The sequence below is a fragment of the Molothrus aeneus genome, chromosome 12, assembly GCF_037042795.1.
Source record: "Molothrus aeneus isolate 106 chromosome 12, BPBGC_Maene_1.0, whole genome shotgun sequence".
NCBI lineage: Eukaryota > Metazoa > Chordata > Aves > Passeriformes > Icteridae > Molothrus > Molothrus aeneus.
Window position 1 is genome coordinate 5,710,250 of NC_089657.1, and position 20,818 is coordinate 5,731,067.

At 45.2% G+C, this 20,818-nt stretch overlaps 1 protein-coding gene across 2 annotated transcripts in view; it reads right to left on the reverse strand.

The window, feature by feature from the left end:
• Positions 1–1,080: 1,080 nt before the first annotated feature.
• LOC136561727 (monocarboxylate transporter 2-like) overlaps positions 1,081–20,818 on the reverse strand; it is a 33,149-nt gene continuing 13,411 nt past the window's right edge. For both annotated transcript variants that reach the window (XM_066558165.1, XM_066558164.1), the window contains exons 2-4: positions 11,098–11,241; positions 4,097–4,945; positions 1,081–1,373 (exon numbers count right to left, since the gene is read on the reverse strand). In XM_066558165.1, the coding sequence (XP_066414262.1) occupies positions 1,081–1,373; positions 4,097–4,945; positions 11,098–11,241 (1,286 nt within the window). The remainder of the gene's footprint in view (positions 1,374–4,096; positions 4,946–11,097; positions 11,242–20,818) is intronic.

A 20,818-nucleotide genomic window follows, 5' to 3' on the forward strand; every position in this document is an offset into this window, starting at 1 on the left:
GCATGATGCCATGCTCAGCATCCACGGCTCTTGGGCATCAGCTGCTTGGTATAAAATACATCAGAGAGCAAATCTTCCCAGATCAAAATTGCCACCACAGGATGAGAGCCTCCCACGTGGTCTCAGCTCCACCTCTGCATCACTGCCCTGGCAAACTTCACTTTGTGCAGCAGGGTGGCATGAGGCCAGCAGGAACTGCAGTGCCAGCAGCAGGAAGGTGCCCACTCCTGCCCAAACAAGGGGGAGGCAGCTGGGTTTGGATCCCCCCCAGGATGGATGCAGCTGAAGCAGGTTAAAAAAAAAGCTTGGCACGAGGTCTCAGCTCTGAGACAGTGCTCAAAATCACCAGTTGTGATTAGTGTGAGGCACACAGCGAGCAGAGTGCACTGTGCACAGGTTTAATGCACTGCTATCCATTGTATTCCCTTTTTCTAGCAAGGGGATACCTGTGCTCAGCAGGGCTTTTGGGCAACTCTGGGCAGTGGATTCCATTTCAGCTCTGGCATGCCTAAGCTTTATTCACTGATGCAAGGATGCCCAAAGCTCCCCTGTGCTTCAGTTCTTCATTTGTACAATTAATTAATAGTGGCAACACTTACTGTCTCACCAGGGTGTTGCAAAGAAAAAGCTCACTAGAAACGGTAAGGCACTCAGAAATTGGATAATAAGCACTTTGTAACCTCCTAGGGAAAAATTAAATTTGCACTGTTGGAATGTAGGTCAAGGGTTAAGCTTAAGATTAAATTTCTGCCCTGCACAGACAAAGCACCTGAAAAGGACTCCTGTCTCATGCCAGCCTTGTCCTGCCCCCCTGCAAAACATCACATTTCCCTTTTCTCTGGGAAATGGGGAATACCTAAAGGAAAATCTTGCAGGAAATTGGTAGGCAAGTGGATACTGCAGTGTCCCAGCAGTTTATGAGAATCAGGACTTGTTTCTGTTCTAGTCTTCTCCTGCAACAAAGAAGAGGATGCACATGGCAGAGAATAGAGTAAAATTTTAAAACCTAGTGTGATTTCAGAGCTGGTGTTCACTTGAGCAACCCAAAAGTCATTTACCATTCAGCCCATGAAAACAGGTTTAAACTTCATTTGTGCCATTCATTTCCTTCTTTAATCCTTCTCTCTTCTCTTTCAAAGGTTCCAGCTCAGGCCCATCCTGTATGGAGTCTTTGTTCCAGGGTTTTTTGCCTTCATTTTCTGTCCTTACAGATTTAGGATCCTCTTCTTTTGCCTTTCTTTCCTTCTCCTCCTTGGCAAGCATACGATAATTATAATAATTCATGATGAACAGAAAGGTTCCTGCCAGGACCATCACAGCTCCACATTTAATGAACATATATTTATAGTCCCCAAAGGTATCAATAAGAATTCCTGTAAAATATAAATTAAAAAAAAAAAAAAAGAAATTTAGAGATGAAGGCAAAGGTATTGTGTTTTCAGATCCTGTATATCAAGGAACAGCCTTGGGGCTTTAGGATAAAATATTCTCTGAACTTCTGATCTCTTCCACAAACATTCTGAGCCTGCAAATACTGAACATGCGCTGCACTATACAGCCTGTGGGTAGCTGACATTGGTACAGGTAATGCTCTGATAATTTGCACAGTTCAGTAGAAGGGGACAGAACCTACACTGCAAAGTCTGGACCTTTTCAATGCACCTTTTTTTTTCCATGCTCCTCTGATCACAGAGCCTGCAGGCAGCCTTTCCACTAACTCCCATGATCAATTACAAGGATGTCCATTTTCCATTTGGCTTGGCAGCCAAAAAGCAGCAGCTTTTGGGAAAACTTTCATGAAAAGGCACCTGCCCACTGGGTCTCATCTCAGGCTCTTGGCAAAGACCCTGTGATTTACCCACCACGGGTCACCCACCAACATTAGAGGAGGCTCAGCTTTTGGTCACAGCTGCCCTTTCTGCAGTTACACTCTTGATCCAAAGAGGAAAGGGCACAGCGTGAAACTGGAAAACATTTGTTCCAGGGAAAGCAAAGATGATGCTGTCAGTGTCAGATAATTTCAATGCCAAGACAAATGTGACAGGTTCCTCTCAAAGGTTAATGCCTCTGCTATGGAGTTACAGAGTAATTGAAGGGAGATGGCTTAATTGAAATGTCACCGTTCTCCATTATGTCAAAATGTAATGCAAATCTTATTGGGATTATGATCCTGAGCATTAATTCCCATTTACTGGGCAACACAGACCATTCTCAACATCCCAAATCCTAATTAAAGTAAGACCCACTCCTAACCTGGCCTTCACAATACAATCTTCCCTGAAACTGGCCCATCATCCCTTAGCTCTCTGACGTTTTGGAAAATGTTCTCCTCCTCAGAAAGAGGGACCTTTAATTACATCCCAATTGACCCTTAATGTTGAAAAGCTGATGATTAATTATCCCGGTGCATTGCACTAATAAGGGTTTTTACAGTCACCAAACAGATTTCCTGATCACAATAATAATAATAATTTTTAACTGGTTTTGGTCAGTGGCTTTTCCTGAGTCATCCCTAGCTGACTTGGTACACCATTTTCCATGCACTGTGTTTTTCAAGCAACTGGTGGAACATCAACCAAACGCTAATTGCAACAATTTTTCCTTTTCTGCTCATCAGGATGACCTAGAGGTCTCCTAAATAGGTTTCAATGAGAATTTTAATGAGTAGAGTATTAGAAAATTCAACAGTAGGATAGTCTTGCCTCTTTTCCTTTGAGAATAAGATAAAGTCATAAAACACATTGGGAACAATTTACTTAGTTCATTAAAGCAGAACCCTGCAGTAGGTTATTAAAATGCCAAAGAACCAATAAATTTGCTGCTTATTAAAATGGTGGGGAAAACCCTACAAAACTAATATTACTGATTATTACACAGAACTGTTTTAGCCTCATTAGCAGTCTCTGGTCATTAACTTAATCTCCCACACAGAAAATTACATAATTCAGAAAACAGCCATTTTAAAATTGTATTTTATTTTGTTTGTCATTAATTAAATAATGAATCTCTAAGACAGCAAGAGGATACAGCTGCTTCTGTCACACTGTATGAGCTACCCAGTAATATGAAGAATTAAACAGCTCTGCAGGATGTGTCATATGAAGCATTAGCCAGATCTCAGTTTTGAATCCAGGAAAAGGGTTCAAACTGCAAAAGGAGCACATGCTACATAGAGGGAATATTAAGGCTGTTAAATCACAGCAGATCACTGGCCTGACTTATCTTTAGATGACTGAAAGTCCTCCTGGACACTGTATTGTCTCTTTGTGGGCTCTGCCTTTTGATATTTCAAACCATGCCATCCAAAATAAATATTTTTTAAAATTACTTTTAGAACAGACTTAAATCTTTCAGCTGCAATAATATGACTGAAATTCCTAAGTGGCATAGTCAGAGCCTTACAGACAAACAGTAAGGTTTGAGTCAACAAGAGGCTTCCACAGAACTGTTGTGTTTTACTTAAATTGTGGTGGAGTCCAGCCTTTTGCAAAAGGAGTCCAGGAGGAGGTGTCTGAAGTGCAAGGTTCTTGGTGTTGTAGGAAGTCCCACTCAGCAAGTTCATTTCAAGTGTCTAAAGAGATCCAGGATTAAAAGATGACTCTCCAAGACTCACTCCAACAGAAAGGAGGAAAGAGGAAATGTTGGAGGAGACCTCAAGGACACCCTTTCCTGTCCAGTTACTAGTGGAAAAATGGTGATTGTGAGGCAGAGAAAACACATCTAGAATAATTTCATGTCGCCCTGTTTTTTTAAGATTTTCTAAACCTTCTGATGTTTACATTCTTGTAGCGAACTTTCTCACACACTTTCTGTAAATAACTTATTGTTTTGCATTATTTTATGGAAGAAGAGAAATTTGATGGATTGTTAGGTTGTCCAGTGGCATTGGAGAGGTGGCACTGTCACCCTCCAATCCACTGTCTCTTTTAGAAAACTATAAATGTTGGAGTCAGAAAATAAACTTCCCTTTTTCTTCACCTTGAGAGCAGCAGTGTGCGCACTTGTGTTGTTTCGTGTCCTATAGTGACGATTTCCCACAAGCTGTGCTTGCCGAAGTCTAAATCCGAGTGAGAGCAGGGGAGGACAACACACTCACCTCCGATGGGGGGTCCCAGCAGGATGGTGCAGCACTCGGCGATGGTGACGAGGCCGACGGCGCTGGTGAAGCGGGCAGCTCCCACCAGGTCCATCAGCGTCTCGAAGAGCATGGCACACACCATGCCAAAGGCCAGCCCAAAGAAGCTGGAGTACACGATGAGCCCCGTGTAGCTGGAGGCCAGCGGGCACAGGAGGTGGCAGGCACCGTTGAAGGCGATGGCGAAGCTGAAGAAGTACTGGATCCTCGGCCTCACCCACCTGCTGTTGGCAATGATGCCCGTGGTGGGGCGAGCAACCATGTCCACAATGGCCAGGATGGAGAGCAGGAAAGCAGCTGAATATTCATCTATGCCAGTGTGCTTGGCATAGGGTGCCAGGAAAACGATGGGGGCGAAGAACCCCAGGAACATGAGCACGTTTCCGATCAGGTAAATCAAGAACCCTCTGTGTTTAAAGAGGGAGAAATCAAGGTACTGATTGACTTTTTCAAAGCAGTCCTTTTCTCCTTCCTCTTCTGTTTTGTTCTCCATGGGGCCATCTTCAGTGATCTTTCCTTTCAGAGCATCCTTCCCTTCCTCAGTCACCTGGGTTTTGACTGGTGCTGTGCCTGGCCCTATGGGTCTGAAGAGAGCTCCTGCCACACAGCAGTTTAATAAAATGGCCCCAAGAATTAAAAAGCTGCCCCTCCAGCCAAAATTGTCAAAAAGGAATTGGTTGAGAGGTGCCAGGGTGCAAAGCATCACGGGGCTCCCTGCCATAGCAAGGCCATTGGCAATGGGTCTTCTCTTCAAGAAGTATTTCCCTATGATTATCACTGATGGCTGAAGGTTGAGAGCAAGGCCAAATCCTGGAAAACAGTTCAGACAAACAAAGGAAGATTTGAGACCCATTTCTCCTCAGCTCATTGTTTAAGGAAATTCCTAGTCAATTGGCTCACTGGTGGCTCTTCAACACAACAATCTGGATGAAAATGTTGCTCAGGGTGTCTCTGAGTTCTGGCTGCCACATTTGGGTAACCAGACCCCAGAAACACTCTTTCAGTCAGAGAACCCCCTTCCTTCTGCACTGCAAATCTCTTGGGTGGCAAAACTAGCACCAAGAATTTGCTTCAGAGGGAACCAAAACTATTCCCTCACAAAATGCTGGTGGGTTCTGTCCACACACAGCAGCCTTGCAGGGGGAGAGGATGGATCTGTTTTTTTAAAAAATAGCAACTCCCAGTTTGAGGAAGGTTGTTTTGGCTTGGACAGTGTCAACCACCAAAGTTCATCCATCCAGGGCTGGCCTCCCCTTCCATGGGCACCCAACTCTGCTGCTGGGCAGCCAGACCTGCACAGAAAATGACATCATCATCCTCCTCAGCCACCCTCCTCACCCTCCTCAGCCGCGACTGATTTGGTGCTGTGAGCAGCTCAGGTCTGATCCAAAAGATTAAGAGGTCTGCAAGTACACAGCAAAACAGCTACTGAGGATGCTAATTACACAGGACCCCAGAGTGTGTCTTTTAATTAGAATTTATTTTTATTATATTTAGATATATAAATGCCATTATAAGTCTGCATTGCTAATTCAGTTGGCCAGCTTCTCCTGCACAGGTGGAATCTGCAGGCAGAAATACCAAAGGCTGTGGTGGTCTCAATTTTCTGTGGTTTTGTTTGAGAGCACTGCCATACAGAACCATAGGATCACACAATCAGTAAGGTTGGAAAACACCCCCAAGACCATGGAGTCCAACCTCTGGCCAATCATCATGAATTAGACCAGGGCACTGAGTGCTACCTCCAGCTTTTTCTTGAACACTTTCAAGTATGGTGAATCCACCACCTCCCTGGGCATCCCATTCCAAGGCTTAATCACCTTTTCAGTGAAAAATTCTTCCTGATATCCAACCATTCCTCCTGATGCCCAACATCAATAATCAATAATTAATCAATAGTATTTTCAAGCATTTCTTTGACATGCAGTATTTTCATAAAAAGTTCATTTTTTCAGAACTCCATCAAAATGGCATTTAAAAGTCATGCCACATATTTTCCACTCCATCATCCAGGAAAGAATGAGCCACATTAGAACAAAGCAGAAACGTAATCCTTGAAATGATTATATCAGAGAACATGAATCCTGAAAATAGGGTCATGCAGATTTTTTCTTGTTCATTAGTCGATATAATTAGTTTGTTTAACTGTGCAGTACATAATTAGGCATATTGCTTTACAGAAGAGAATTTACAAAGGTCAAGGTCCTCAAAATTAATTAAGGAACACTATCATTAGTCACTGATAGAGTAGAATCCAACTGATGCAGCAGAATCCAGCCAATGCTGGATAGTTTCAGTTTAAATGGGTTTGCAAAATTATGATTTTTGCCAAGTCTAAAGTTATTTTTTTTAATTACTTTGAAGTTTACAACATTAAAAATAAATTGAAATGGCAACACATTAAAATAATTCTGGATAGAAAACATTCTCAGCATGAACTTTTTTAGAGACTCCATATGTTAGGCAGGGCACATCTTTGGGAAGTGCAGCCTCCTTGTAATGCCTATAGGGCCAAATTCAGGGTGACCTGGGAACCACAGAGGAAAACCACAGCCCTGGTTAGAAAACACCATTGGACAGAGCTGAAATACAGAAATGTATCTTTTTCCACCTGAGAAGATGCAGCACAGCAGGTGAGAGTTTGCATTAAGTCCCCATTTCCCAGGCTGGTCAGTAAGGGCAGAAATTGAACCATCATTTCTACAGAGTCAGTTTTGGTAGGGACACACCACACGTCTTCCAAAGGAGGAAAATCAGACTGGATGCCAGCTACCCACTTAAACAATAATCATCTCAATTTTTTTTATTATGTGAACATTAATTTGCCAGTCAGACAAATCTAATTTAATATTACCTCATGCTCTTCCCATTAATTAAATTTGGAGAGTTTCAAATTGAATAACTGGAATTTCAATTTACTTTAAGCTTTTGGCTGACTTTAATAGGAAATATTTGCATCCATTTTATTGCAGTTTTCAGAAGCTACAGCAGCTTTTCCATAGCTGGAATTGTTACTCAATAACCACATTTTCTCCCCAGGGATATGACAGAGAGGTCTGTCAGTGGTGTTGCAAGAACAGAAGCAAACCTGTGCTAGAGGGAGTGTCCTTTCCTGGATTAAATACATCTCCCTCATATCAGAAGGAAATAGTGGGGCTACAGGACTCAGCTGTGTAGTTATTGATCTTGTTCTCACTTTATTAGCAAGGAACAATCTGACCAGGTATTTCAGTACTCAACAACTACAGCCATGGCAAAGACTCTGCTCTCAGTCCACCTGCCTCACCCAAGATCCCATTTTATTTCATGGCAGTCTAAGATCCCATTTTATTTCATGGCAGTCTAATTGGTGCTCATTGAGCTAAACTCTGACCAGTCATTACCACCTTGCAATTAGCTTTGAAATTTGCTGCTTCTACCTCAGACTTCAGGAGAGGTTGCATGTTGAAGCACCTACTGAATGCATCCAGGCTGGCACCTGTCCAGGTGGACAGCTTGCAAACCCCATTTCTTTTTCTAAGCGCTGTAGGGAAACAAATGGGAAGAGGCTGTGGGGTTTCCTGTGCATGCAAAGTGCCTCATGCAGCCCAGAGAGCCATCAAGGACAGAGCTGCCTCCACCAGCAGAGCCTGGCTCCTGCTCTGCATGCAAATGGAAACAGGCACAATCAAGTCAGCAGCTGAGATTGCTGTGTCTAATCCCTCCACTGCAAACAGATACTTCCTGCTCTGCTCCTCTGAAGAGATTTCTATTAATATGCCAAAGGCACAGGACTGTAGCAGAGACCTCCTTGTACCAAGACCTTGTTTTTACCTCCATCCCTGTGACTTACATGAGCCCAGGCTTTTACATCAGACTGTTTTCTTTCCAGGCTGGCAGGAAGGAGGCTAGAAAGAGTGTGATGTTTACAGGTTGCCTTACAGTTACTGCAAATCCCCTTCACAAAAGCCTCTCTCCTCATGCAGCAGCACTGTCACAGCTGTGTGATGGGCAGGTGGCTTCCTAATTGCCCTTGAATGCTTCCATGCTAGGCCTGACCAGAAAAGATACTTCAAGCTTAATTGGAGGCATCAAGCATGTTATCAGGCTTGCAAGCATCTTCCCTTCTCTGTCAAATTAATATTCCTTCCCCACACTCCCCCCTGTGCCTGGGGATGATTGGTTATCAGCCAGCACCTCACCCCCACAGCTGCCCTTGCTCAGCAGGCAGGAGGAAAAGATGTGTGATGATGCTCACAGGGGTTTTTGGACTGGGGAAGAGATGAGGATCTGACTCCATGCTTCAGAAGGCTTGATTTATTATTTTATGACATATATTACATTAAAACTATACTAAAAGAATAGAAGAAAAGGTTTCATCAGAAGGCTAGCTAAGAATAGAATAGCCAAGAATGATAACAAAAGCTTCTGTCTTGCACAGAGAGTCCAAGCCAGCTGACTGTGATTGGCCATTAATTAGAAACAACTCTATGAGACCAATCCCAGATGCACCTGTTGCATCCCACAGCAGCAGATAATTATTGTTTACATTTTGTTCCTGAGGCCTCTCAGCTTCTCAGGAGGAAAAATCCTAAGGAAAGGATTTTCCATGAAAGATGTCTGCGAAAAAGATGCACACAAAAATTGTGCCCTGCTCAGAGGAATCAGCACAGCAGTGCAAAGAGAGGTGGGGGTTTCAGCTCTGTACCTCAGGGCTGGCACGAGGTCACCTGTGTGCACTGAGCACTGCCCACACTCTGTGCTGGGTGATGCACCAGACTTGCAGACACGTTCAGGGACCAAGAGCAAGGCCTTTACCAATCCTGGCTCTGTTGGGGTTATGCACAGAGCTCCCTCCTGTCACCTTTTTGGCCAAGTGCTTTAGAACAGAGAGGCTGGTGCCTTCCTACAGCCCTGTTTCTTGTCTGAGTCCTTCTGCTCACCAAAGTGCATGGAATATTTTCAGCAAAGGATTTATGGTGTCCATGTGCTAATCCAGCATTAGTCAACTTAGAATCACAGAATGGTTTGGGTTGGAAGGGACCTTAAAACTCATCCCATTGCAGCTCCCTTGCCATGGCAGGGACACCTTCCACTGTCCCAGGTTGCTCCAAGCCCCATCCAACCTGGCCTTGGACATTCCAGGAATGGGACAGCCACAGCTTTTCTCTCTGCAACCTGTGCCAGGTCCTCCCAACCTCACAATAAAGGATTTCTTCCTGGCATCTAATCTAAACTGCCCTCTGTCAGTTGAAAGTCATCCCCCCTTGTCCTGTCATTTCCCCCTTTGCCTTCCCAGAGGACATTTGTTTAGGAGGAAATGATGCAAGCTCATGCATTGAGAAATATTGGGAGACATTGGTTAATTTTATTTCCCATCTCTTTGTTTCTGGAGTCTCTTTCAAGGAATCTGCAAGATTTATTCATCCAATAATAACACAATTTCATTTAATTACAGTGACAGTCCTTAGGAAGAGTAAAGTTTAAGAGGAGGAGCGCTACACAGGGATTTATTCACTACTGTACAGATTTAATAAAAGAATATTGATATAGAAGAACAGGGTGACAAACTTTCTGTCCCAATTTACTTTGCTAGTGGCTGGTTTTATTGATTTTAAATGTTGAGCTCACATTTTCACATTCAGAAAGCAGCAACACTTAATGCATCTGCAGAGAGATTGGGAACATTCATTAAACCATACACCTGGCAACCTCAGAAGCCAATTTGAACTCATTGTGTCATGCTTCCAAGCAGATGTCCTAGCTGCACTGGAATAAACTTTGGCAGTACCTTATCCAAAATAATAAACCAAAAATACTTGCAATTAAGCATCTATACCCACAGAGGTGGAGAGCTCTATTCCATCTACCTTTAAAAGTAATAACCTGGCACCTGCAGGCTTTAAAGATGCTGGACTGAGCCTGTGCCTTATTCTACTTGAGTTTCCAATACGGAATTTCATATTTCAATACAGGCAATTCAAATTGGAACTTCAAGAAGGAAATACAGGGGGGTTTTGGGTTTTTTTTCACAGTAGGGATATTTTTGGTCAACTCCAGCAGTTCTTGTTTTCAGATAAAGGACCTCCTCACCTCACAAGCTGGAAATGGGCAAGTGAACGGAAATCTCATCCCATGTATCTCACAGAGAGAAGATAACACACAGAAAATAGGAACAAGGGTGCTTTCTTTATAGTCACAATTGTACCCAGAAGGACTTGCTGTGCCCAGGGTAGAGCACAGCCAACCTGGGTTTGCTTCAGGGGGAGCTGAGGGCTCTGATGGGCACCATGCCCAGCTCCTGGCCCAGAGCACTGAGCTGCACAGAGCACAGCCCTGCCTGGATCCCACATGCCATGTCCAGCCAGGAACACAGCAAAGGGAGCTGCTCTTTGCTCAAGTTCATCTGGAGCATTGATAAGGAGTGTGGCAGTCACATTTTCTGGAAAAATCCCTTTGCCCAGGATTTCTGTCCTGGGAAGCTGAGAAGCCTCAGAGGAAAAGGAAAACAATATTATCTCATTTGCTTCTCCTGGGTTTTGCTTCTTTGGAATGTGGTTGGAGATTGTTTATCCAACAGGTGATTGTTTCATTGGTTTCATGTGAATTGTTTTGACTCAGTGGCCAATCAGTGCCAACTCAGAGTCACAAGTTTTCATTATTATCTTTTTAGCCTTCTGTAAGTATCCTTTCTGTACTCTTTAGTATAGTTTTATATAGCATTCTTTAATATAATATAGTATCATAAAATAATAAATTGGCCTTCTAAGAACATGGAGTCAGATTCATCATTCCTTCCTTCATTTGGGAACCCCACAAATACAATAAAGGAGGGCCTTTGTCCCACCAGATTTTATCTCCCAAGCTTTTTATCTCTCCAGCTTTCCTGTGTTTGTGTTGGTGCAGACATTGCCCAGGCATGCCAGCCCCAAGCCATCAGAAGGGAGCCTCACTGTGCAGGGAAGGAGGTGCTGTGTTCTCACCTGTGATGAAGCCCACGCAGATGTAGAGCTGCAGGATGCTGGTGCAGAAGGCAGCTGAGATCATCCCCACCCCACACAGGAGCCCCCCAAACATCACCACGGGGCGGCTGCCGTAGCGGTTCACCAAAATGCTGCTGATGGGACCTGGGGAAAGGGGGCAAAAAGGACCTTGAGGTTGTGTCTTCTGACAGAAGGGCATGTTTGACACACAGCAGGTAAAGCTCTGCAGTACCAATGGGCCTGAGTGCTGCTGACAGCTCCTAGGGTGAGCTCAGGAAGAAAATGGAAAAGCAGAGATCCTCCACATGGAGATGGCAGCATGTCCATTGCCATGGGTGTGTAACCACACACCCATGGCTCCTGCCCCCAGCATTTCCATGTGTCACCAGAGAAGGGAAACAGCAATAGCAAATCATGTGAGTCATGGGAGCTCCTTGATTTATGATGATGTTAAACTGCACACACAGAGCACTGACTCATATTGTGAGGCAGATATCACAAATGCTGTTGCATTTTTAATGCCTCTATTTAATGCAATTCCAATATTGCTGACCAGGACCGAAGCTTCAGCAGAACAGTTGTTAATTAAATCTTAATAGCAGTCCATGTAGGTAGGAAATATTGGGGATGATGGATTAGCCAGAGCTCAAAAGAACCAGTTTGGACTTGCATTTATGCAAAGAGGAGGTTCAGGGCAGTGCAAAATTATGAAAGAGGGAAATGGCTTGACAAAAACTGTGCACACTGAAACAAAGCATTGAAATCGGAGGAAGTGAGACCAGTAAAAATCAGAATCACAATAAGATAAATATTGGAGGGACTTTGATGGTACCTCAGGACCAACCTCCTGCTCAAAGAAAGCCAGCTCTGAGAAGCCAGAACTAAGAAGCCAGAACTAGAAAAGCCAAGCTGAACAGCAAAGAGCAGTCCAGAAGTCCCAGCTGTGAGATGTAAAGAAAAGATTCTGTATTACTAAAAGTCCTGAACCCAAATGCTTCAAAAGTGATACTGGAAATGAGGAAGGGGAATAGAGACAGATTCAATATCTGAATTTACCTGGCTGTTTGTGGTGCTACTCATCAGACAGTAATGGTGTTTCAGAGCCCAGTGTGCCTGCTTGCCTTCATTCCTGCCACTTCCCACACCACTCACACACACAATACTGCAAACTGGTATTTTAAAGCCACAGGCATCTCTGAGGAGCTTGGCTGTGGGACCTACCTCACCACAGAGCCATGGTGGAATATTTACCTTTGCTTAAATAATCTCAGTCAGAAATAGCTCCAGAGCTCTCTGCAGACCCTGCAAACCACAGAACTCCTGATCACAGGAACAAAACCCAGAAACCCCAACCCTCCCTCAGAATGGCTGACAGCATCCAAACAAGTTCTCAGCTGTTATAATGTGCAAGAACAGAAAGCAGTAGGTATGGCTGGTTTAATCTGGGGAATGAAGCCCATAGAAATAATTTCCATTTGATATCTGAGGTCAAAACACTCATAAATTAAATGCACACAATCACAGTCTCAACAACATCCCTGTAACTGTGATCTGTGATCTAGTCCCATCAAATGCACCATTCAATTAAAATTTCTGGGTGTCTATAATTTCATGGAGAGTTTTTCTGCTAATCCTGTAACTGGATTCACACAGGTGCATCCTTTTGCTGCACAGAGCACTACAGAATTCAATGAGAAGTTCTGGGGAAAGGGATATACATTTGAGATCAACACAGTGAGAAAGACACCCCCTTCTGAAGAGTTTCCCCCGGTCAGGGCCTGAACTTGCATTGTGCTTGAGCTGCTCTCAGCACGTCCTGTAACTCAATAGATTGAGCCAATGTTCCTCAGAAAGGCACCAACATATTCATCTGCAGCCTCAGGGCATGCAACTCTTCCATTTTTCAATTTTCCACATGTCTGCATTTCTGCAGAATCAATCTAATTACTCAGCTAAGAAAATGTGGTTTCCATTACCTTTGCCCACTGGCAGAGGGCTTTCAACCTGCAGGATGTTGTACCAGGGAGCAAAGCATTTCAAGCCCACAATGGTCCTGCTAAGGACAGCAGAGGACTGAGTGGGGATGCTGAGCCTCATCCTGCTGCTGGCTCCACTCAGAGCTGTGCCTGTGGCTCTGCAGCTCCCCTGGCTCTCAGGGACCTGCTCCATCACCTCCATCAGCCCATGGTGAGAGCAAGGAATGCCTGCTCAGAAATACTTCACTTGCAGAGCAGGGTGCACACCCTGAGGCTTCCACTTCTGCCTGCAGTACAACTCTGCAGCCTGGAGAACAACAGTTTGCACCAAATACCAAATAGCCCCAAAAGATGCAGCTGGGATCATGGAGCCCCTGGAAGACTGATGAAATGTAAAGCACTGCCCTCAGCCCATATAAATCACTCTGCTTTAGTGCCTGTCCTGTTTAAAGGCTCTCTTTTCTCATACCTGTGGCAGATTTCCATTCTTTGTTAGCTGGTACATGAAAGGCCATGTCAAAGAGGCTGCTCTTGGTGGCAAGAGAAACACAGAGACTCGCCAGTGGGGAATGCAGCAAGCCTCAACTCATTTGTTAGCTTGTCCAATTACTTTTCACCTTGAGTTTTGTGTTTGCACAAGTGAAAAGGACCCTGAAGAGGAGACTGTAAAATCATAAAAAAGCAGCAAAATACCCTGGGCTCTCCTCTCTTCCCCTCCACAAACTCAGGCCACCTTGTCATTCATTCTTCTCGAGTCACTGAACTATGATCCAGAGAGGATCATAATGCAGAGCTGGCACGTAACAAGAAATATCAATCCAGACTGGCTTAAACTCTTGCAAGTATGACAGTGCTCAAAAAATAGACACCTGAATTGCCTTCCTGTTTTCCTCAGCAAGCCTTATGAATTTTTTATGAGCTGCAAAACTTCCAGTGCCCGTGTGAAACACTGATGTATTTCTAATAGGGATTAAAACATTCTCCTCTCCCATACCTCTGACCCTGTGTGTGTATATATATCCCTTATTTGTAAGGTCTGGTTTGGCTTTTTTTTTTTTTTTTTCTTTTTAATTTAACTAATAGTGTTCCTCCTTTCTGGTGGAACTTGGCCTGGGTGAATTTCTGCTGCAATATTTTTGTGTAGGGCTTTCAGACAAGCAGTGAGGAGCTGAGGCCCTGACAATCTGTAACCCAGAGGCTTCCAGCAATGTGGGTTTTTGCCCCAGGTTTCACAACACTGACCTTCTGACAGTGTAAAGTGGCACAGAGCCAGTGCAAATGTTCCAGGTCAGCTGGTAAAACCATTTGATGACCACACAGGTGATAGAACAACAACACTTTAAAATACTCAACTGCACAGACCACCACTGGAATATCTGGGACCACCAGTGTCCCCACAGCTGGGGCTGGAACATGCAGCTCAGCTTTCCCTGCTTTTCCACAGTGGCTCCAAAGAGCTCTTCCTGCCCAGGGACACTGGCCAGCACCAAAAGGACTGCCCAGATAGTTAATATTTTCCAAACTATTGTGAAAATACAAATAGGAACTCGGCATGCCAGGATTGCCACTGACTGTGGGGAGTCACTGGGGACATAAGAAGGAGTGCAATGTACTCAGAGGAGAGGGAAAGGGGGGGGAAATCGTTTATACTAATGGAACAAAGTCTATTATTACACCAGTAGTGAAACAACAACAGGAGCAGGCCTGCAATTTCCTCAGTAATAATCTCACTCTCTCCATGGAATAACAACCCTGCCTTTGGCTTGGTAATTTATCCACCAGGGTACCAGCCCATCACAACAGAGCAACCTCCTCATTACCCCTGAATGAAAGCAAGTGCCCCCACGTTATTAATGAGCTGCCAGACCCCCCCAGCCTCGGGAGATGGGGGGGATCAGCAGCAGCTCCTGGTAACAATGCTCAGCCTGACAGGGAGGCAGCCAGAGAAAACACAGGGCCCAGCTGCAAACGTGGGGAGAAAGGGATGAGAGGGTCAAACCTGCAGCCTTTCACTCTTTGTCATGCCAGAAGAGGCTTGGGTAGCTCCTGCTTTTGAGTGCTTGTGTCAGCAGGGTGTGGAGAGCTGCTGCTCCCCCCCGAGCCCTGCTCCTGCCTGCTGCAGGTCCCTGGAGGATAACTGGTGGTACCTGCTAATCATGAAGCCTAATGATTATTAGTCTCAGCTGCTTGGTTCAGATGGTTTGGTTTTCTCCTGCATGGGCTGAGGAAGCCACAGACCACAGACCCTTCCTCAGGCAGTGCTGCTGGGGACAGCATGGCCACACACTGGGGACAGGTGGCAGTGAGCACACGCCCCAGGTGACAACCACAGTCTCAAATATTCCTCTGCCAGACCTGACAGAGCAGCTTCCAAAGGCCTGTCCACACCTAAATCACACTGATGCCTTCTATTAGTGGTACATTACATTGCAAATAATCAATTTTAAATAAGGAGGCTGAAATCCAGCACATGCCACAGCAGCTCCAACAGCTAACCTGGCCCCAGAGAGGCTTCATTTGCTTCCTCACAGGTGAGGAGAACAGTCAGCTCATTTAAGGGGTAATGGCTGCAGCTCCAGCACAATCCCTGTGAGATGATTCATAAGCCAAGCATGGGAGAAATTGTGTGGACAGGCATTATTGAGTCATCAAACTGGTCAGTCCTGTGGTGCCTGGGCAGGACTGGCACTGTGCTCACTGGGAAGGTGTTGAGGGCAGTGATCCACTGCAGCAATCCTCCCTCCCCTGCACCCACCAGGGATGCCCTTGGGAGCACAGGGACCCTGACCTCCCACCTGAAACTGGCCACAGCAGCAACCTGATGTCAAAAAAAAAAAAAAAAAAAAGGAAAGAAGAAGAAGAGAAACAAAGCAGACAAGGCCCAAATTTCAGAAAGACAAAGTGTTCTCTTCCTTACCCAGCAATCTCATCTGATCAGTGCTCTGGCATTTCAATTTCCACATTACCCAGCTCAGATGCTGTTCCTGCAGTGCAGGAGGAGCCACAGGCCCGCAGGTCCCAAACTGGGGCTGTGGCCAAGGTCCTTTGTGTCACTTTGAGTTTAAGCAGTTAAATAACCTCTCCTGCAAAGGGACAGCACTCAGGAGTTCCCCCAGCTGCAGGTGTGGATCTCACCGTGCAGCAGATCACAGCTCAGACCTTCACAAGGTCACAACATCACAGTGTTTGAGTTGCTCTCCTGTGATTTCTTTAGCTGCCCTTTTGCCCTGGCAGGACCACTGGCTGTGATCCCTTCCATCACTGGAAGCCCAGCTGCAGGGCAGGAGCTCCCTGTGTGGAAACCCAGGGCACTGGGAACATTCCTGTGTCTGCTCTGGGGTGCCCTGACACCCAGGGGAGCACTGGCTTTGACCCTCATCCATGGAGAAAGTTTCCCTGACTTCAAGATAGACTGGAACCCACAAAAGTGTGAAATGGATTATAGAGAGCAGTGTAGGGGTATCACTGGGTGAGAAATTGAGGTTTTGGGGTTTTTAGTGTGTTGTGGATGGAAGCAAGATGGAGGGCACAGGGTGTCATCCTGGGTTTCTTCTTCTTGCTGCTTCTTCCTCCTTCTCCATGGGTTTGGGTGGCATTTTGTAATTGGGCAGAAAAGTCCCCGTTGCAGCTCTTTGGGATCAGTTATTGGGTTAAAAGGGAAAATAATCCAAGTGTCAGCTCTTAATTGGACAGTTTAGTCCTAAAAGACCTTGTACCAAGAGGTTGTTGGCCATTTTGTGCCTTCTAATGAAAAGCTGCCCAACTGACAGCAGTGAGCCTGCTTTACTGATCAGAAATAATAAACACCCGAGTCCCAACATGAACTACTGCCCCAAGTGCCTTCAGTGCAGACCCAGAGAAACCCACAGCTGGTATCCCCACATGGCTGGAACATCCATTCCTGGAGGTCAACAGCCCTTGGTCTCTGCTCTTGACAGGCTGCTCCAAGCTTGGCCCCTGCCTGCTGGTGGTCTCCAAAGGGCTTTGCCCACCCTGGGACCCTGCAGGACTTGACAAGAGTTCAGTTACAGTGGAGAGCCCATCCTGGGGCAGAAGAGGATAACAGAGGATCACAGGTCCTGCTTCTCAATTCCACTGCAATGCTCTGGGACAGGCTGGCATCTGGGGGAAAGAAGTTTTCACATGTTTGAATTCCACTTGGGGGGAATGGATTATAACTTACTCCTTGTCTTAACACCATTAACAACTCCCCAGCCAAAACTCTTCACTTCCTTCTCCCTAGTTCTTATTAATCTTGGTTTTTATTAAGTCTATCACATCTCTATTACTGCTGCCTGGTGACCTTGGTAGCTCCAATGAAGGGCAAAATGATAAAGCTTTGTGACCAAGTCCACGAACACAGAAATATTTCACCTGAACCTACAGTGCTATTATTGCTTTTAAGTAGAACAGAGCTATTTAAAAAAATAAAAAATATAAGCCCATACGTGGTGACCTTGCAGAGCTGGAGTGCTCTCTGAGAGTCAGGAGAAGTATATGAACCTGCAGCACCATCCATTACACAAATCAAATCATTCCTCATCCAGCTTTCTTATCAAAACCTGGGATTCTAATGGTGCTGCTGCCCAGGGGATTGCCCCTGCCTGGGGAAGATGTCTTGTTTCCACAGCCTGGGGAGGCTGATGGGGTGGGAATCCCAGAGGTGGGGAGGGTAAGGAAAAAGGTGAATTCCATCATCAGGCAGGTCCAGGGAGCACCTGGCAGGGCTTGGGCCAGGATAGCAGGATGCTGGATATCCACAGCTCTGTGAATAAACAGAATAATCTTCCTCCTTTTGTTCCAGCCTCCACAAAATACCCAGGTGGAAAAGCAAAAAGGGAAATCCTGGTAAAAGCCCTACTCGAGAATGAATGTTTGTGGAACCAGCTGACACAGGTGAACATAACCTTGTCCTTGAAAAAAAACCACTTTCCTGCATGCCTCAGTTTCCCCTTGTAGTGCTGTGGTGCTTCACAGCTCTTTGAAGGCAACTGAGATGGGTGGGGAGCCCTGGGTGGGGTTTTCTGGAGGCAGAGGAGGTTTTGATAGAGCCTGGGCTGGAGCAGGAGAGAACATTGGCAGTTTTGATTAAGTTAAAAACTGCAGAATCAAACTCATTATTAATATAGCTTTATGCCACTGCATGTTGTAAGGTTCTTTCTAAACCTGTCACTGCAATTTATCATGCTAGCAGTGTAATAAAATACAGCTATAAAATTTTGGATTAAATGTTCAAGGTCAATGGTGGACTTTCAGCTTCCCTATCTCTTCCTTGCTGCTTTAGCAGATGCTCTATTAAGCACTTACAAGCTCTGGGAGAAAGTTTTTTTGGAGGAAAAGATTTAGCTGTGGAACATTTCCAGAATTAAATCTTCAGGTAATTTGATCTTCACCAAATTACAAACCAATAAATAACAAGACTAATAAACACCGGTTGTTTCAGGTGGAGGCTTTTTCAGCAGAAGCACTCTCATTTTTATTGTGTTTACAAAATGTGGCTCTCTGATGCTGTCTTTGTAAAATAGACAGAGATTCTTTAATTTTAAGGGAAATTTGGATGTGAGAGAGCAGCACCCTGGAGATTCTGGGGGGAGTTTTACAGCAGGGTATAGCAAAACCGAGACAAGACTCCACTGCAGGGCATTCTGAATAAAACCAATGATGGTGCTGATGCCATGGGCCTGAGCTTTTTATGTATTAAAGGGCAACAGAAGCAGCACATATTTACACCCACAAGCTGCATATAAACGTGCACAGCAATCACAAAAGAGTGAAATTCTTCAAAATTACTAAAAAGAAGCTCCAATGTCCCCTGGTGTTGCCCCAGCTATTCAAACCAAGCAGCTGAAATGACTCTGCAGGAGGATCTGCTCTCTGAGCTCTCCTTGGATGATTCCTGTTATTCCATTATGAAGATGGAGGAAGCATTTGGCCACACAGTCACCATTTAAAAAAATTTAAAAAAGAAAATGCAGATCCTGTCCTAGTATTAAATTATTCTGTCTATTCTGGCACATGTGCCAGGAGGCTGGCTCGTTGTTCAAGCTCTAACAGTTGGCCATAATAAAAGATATTACTTCTTCCCACAACCCTTACCTCTCTTGCAGCCTCACTGGAGACCATAACAGCTACAAGAGCATTACTGCTATTAAATTAGTGGCATCACTATTCCTCATTTTCAGAATGTTTGGCTGTTTCCCCTGATGCTGAATAGGGCAACTAATTTACTAGCAAATTAATACTGCTTATCTTTTCTTTCCTGAGAGCTCTGCTGCCTCCTGCTTTCCCTGGCTTTCCCCAGGGACACATCTGTGGCCTAGCTTGAAATGTGCCACCCTTAAAACTGGGACAAGGGCAGCTCAGTTTGGTGAACCTGGCACCACCACACAGCCCAGATCAGGAGGTGCCGAGGCCAAAGGCTTTTGGCTTTGCAATGAAATTTTTTCCTAAACAAAACTCACCCCTGTATGTGAGGCAGAACCTTGGGAATGTTGGTCGTGTGCTGGCCCAGTGCCCAAGGAGGCAGTTTGCAAAAAGCCCTGCCCAGGGGCACCTGGCAGCACGATGGGTACCCTGTGGAGCTCCACATTTTGGGACACTTGCTGTGTCCTCCTCCCCCCCAGAGCCTGTTACCTGGGGGCTGAGGAGCAGCTGAGAGCACCTTTAGGGAAGGATGATGCCATGGCCCTTGGCCCCTTACAGAATCAGAGAATCATTAAAAGACCTCTGAGATCATTGATCAGATCCTTTTTCCTATTTTTTTTTCCATGCATCGAAAACTCTGCTCTGTAATACCTTTCTCATTTGGGGTAAGGCACGAGCTCTTCACCCATGACAAGAAAGAAAAGAGAAGTAGAAACATGGTAAAACAAATCCTTCTCTATCAGATTGATAGGGCTTCAGCCTGTGGGATTTGGTCGGAGAAAAGCAATGTTCCCTCCTGCTCCTCACTCCCAAACCTCCCAGCCTGCCCTCTGCAATTGGAAATGTGGAATTGCTGAACAGGAGCTCTGGCAAGAGCTACAAGTACCCCATCATAAAGTCCAGGCTATCCACTTTACTGCACAGTAATCTGTTTTACTGCTTGTATTATAGTGACAGAATTGTTTTCTGCAACCTAGTTGAGATTAAGAAACTGGGGGATAAGACACATTAACTTCTGTAATATATATTGCCAGAGCCCTGGCTGGTGTAAAACAGCTTCCTGGGGGAATTCAGCAGAAAGTGAAGGGCAGAAACAGTCCTGGCTGCTGATTTTCAGTTTTAGTCTGAAAAACTGGAACTCCTTTGGTGCTACAAGCAAAGCCTCAGGTGGTCACTGTAAATCTGCAACCATGCTGTCAAAATCAACACAGCTTCTCCAGTGGAGATTTGGGTTAGTTCATGTATTTTCAGAAAATAAGCTTCATTTGCATTATTTATGAAATGCAAATGCAAGCTCTGCTACAGTGTAAGCAGCACAGTCCAAAACAAGTCCTTAGACCAAGGAGAGCACCAAGGAAACCAGGCACTGTGTCAACAAAAGCTGTGGCCAGTGAAAACATCAACCTCTGTGTGCCCTGCAGGGCACCAGGCTGCCCCTGGGGCTGCAGGCAGCTGGGGTGGGGCAGGGATTGCCTTCCATGGCCACACCTGACACAGCAAATTGGCCTCTCCACACCCCAGGGACGTGTCCCCCCCTCCAGGGACGTGTGCCTGGTGCTTCGTGTGCTCAGAGCCCCCAGTGTCCCCACAGGGCTGCAGGC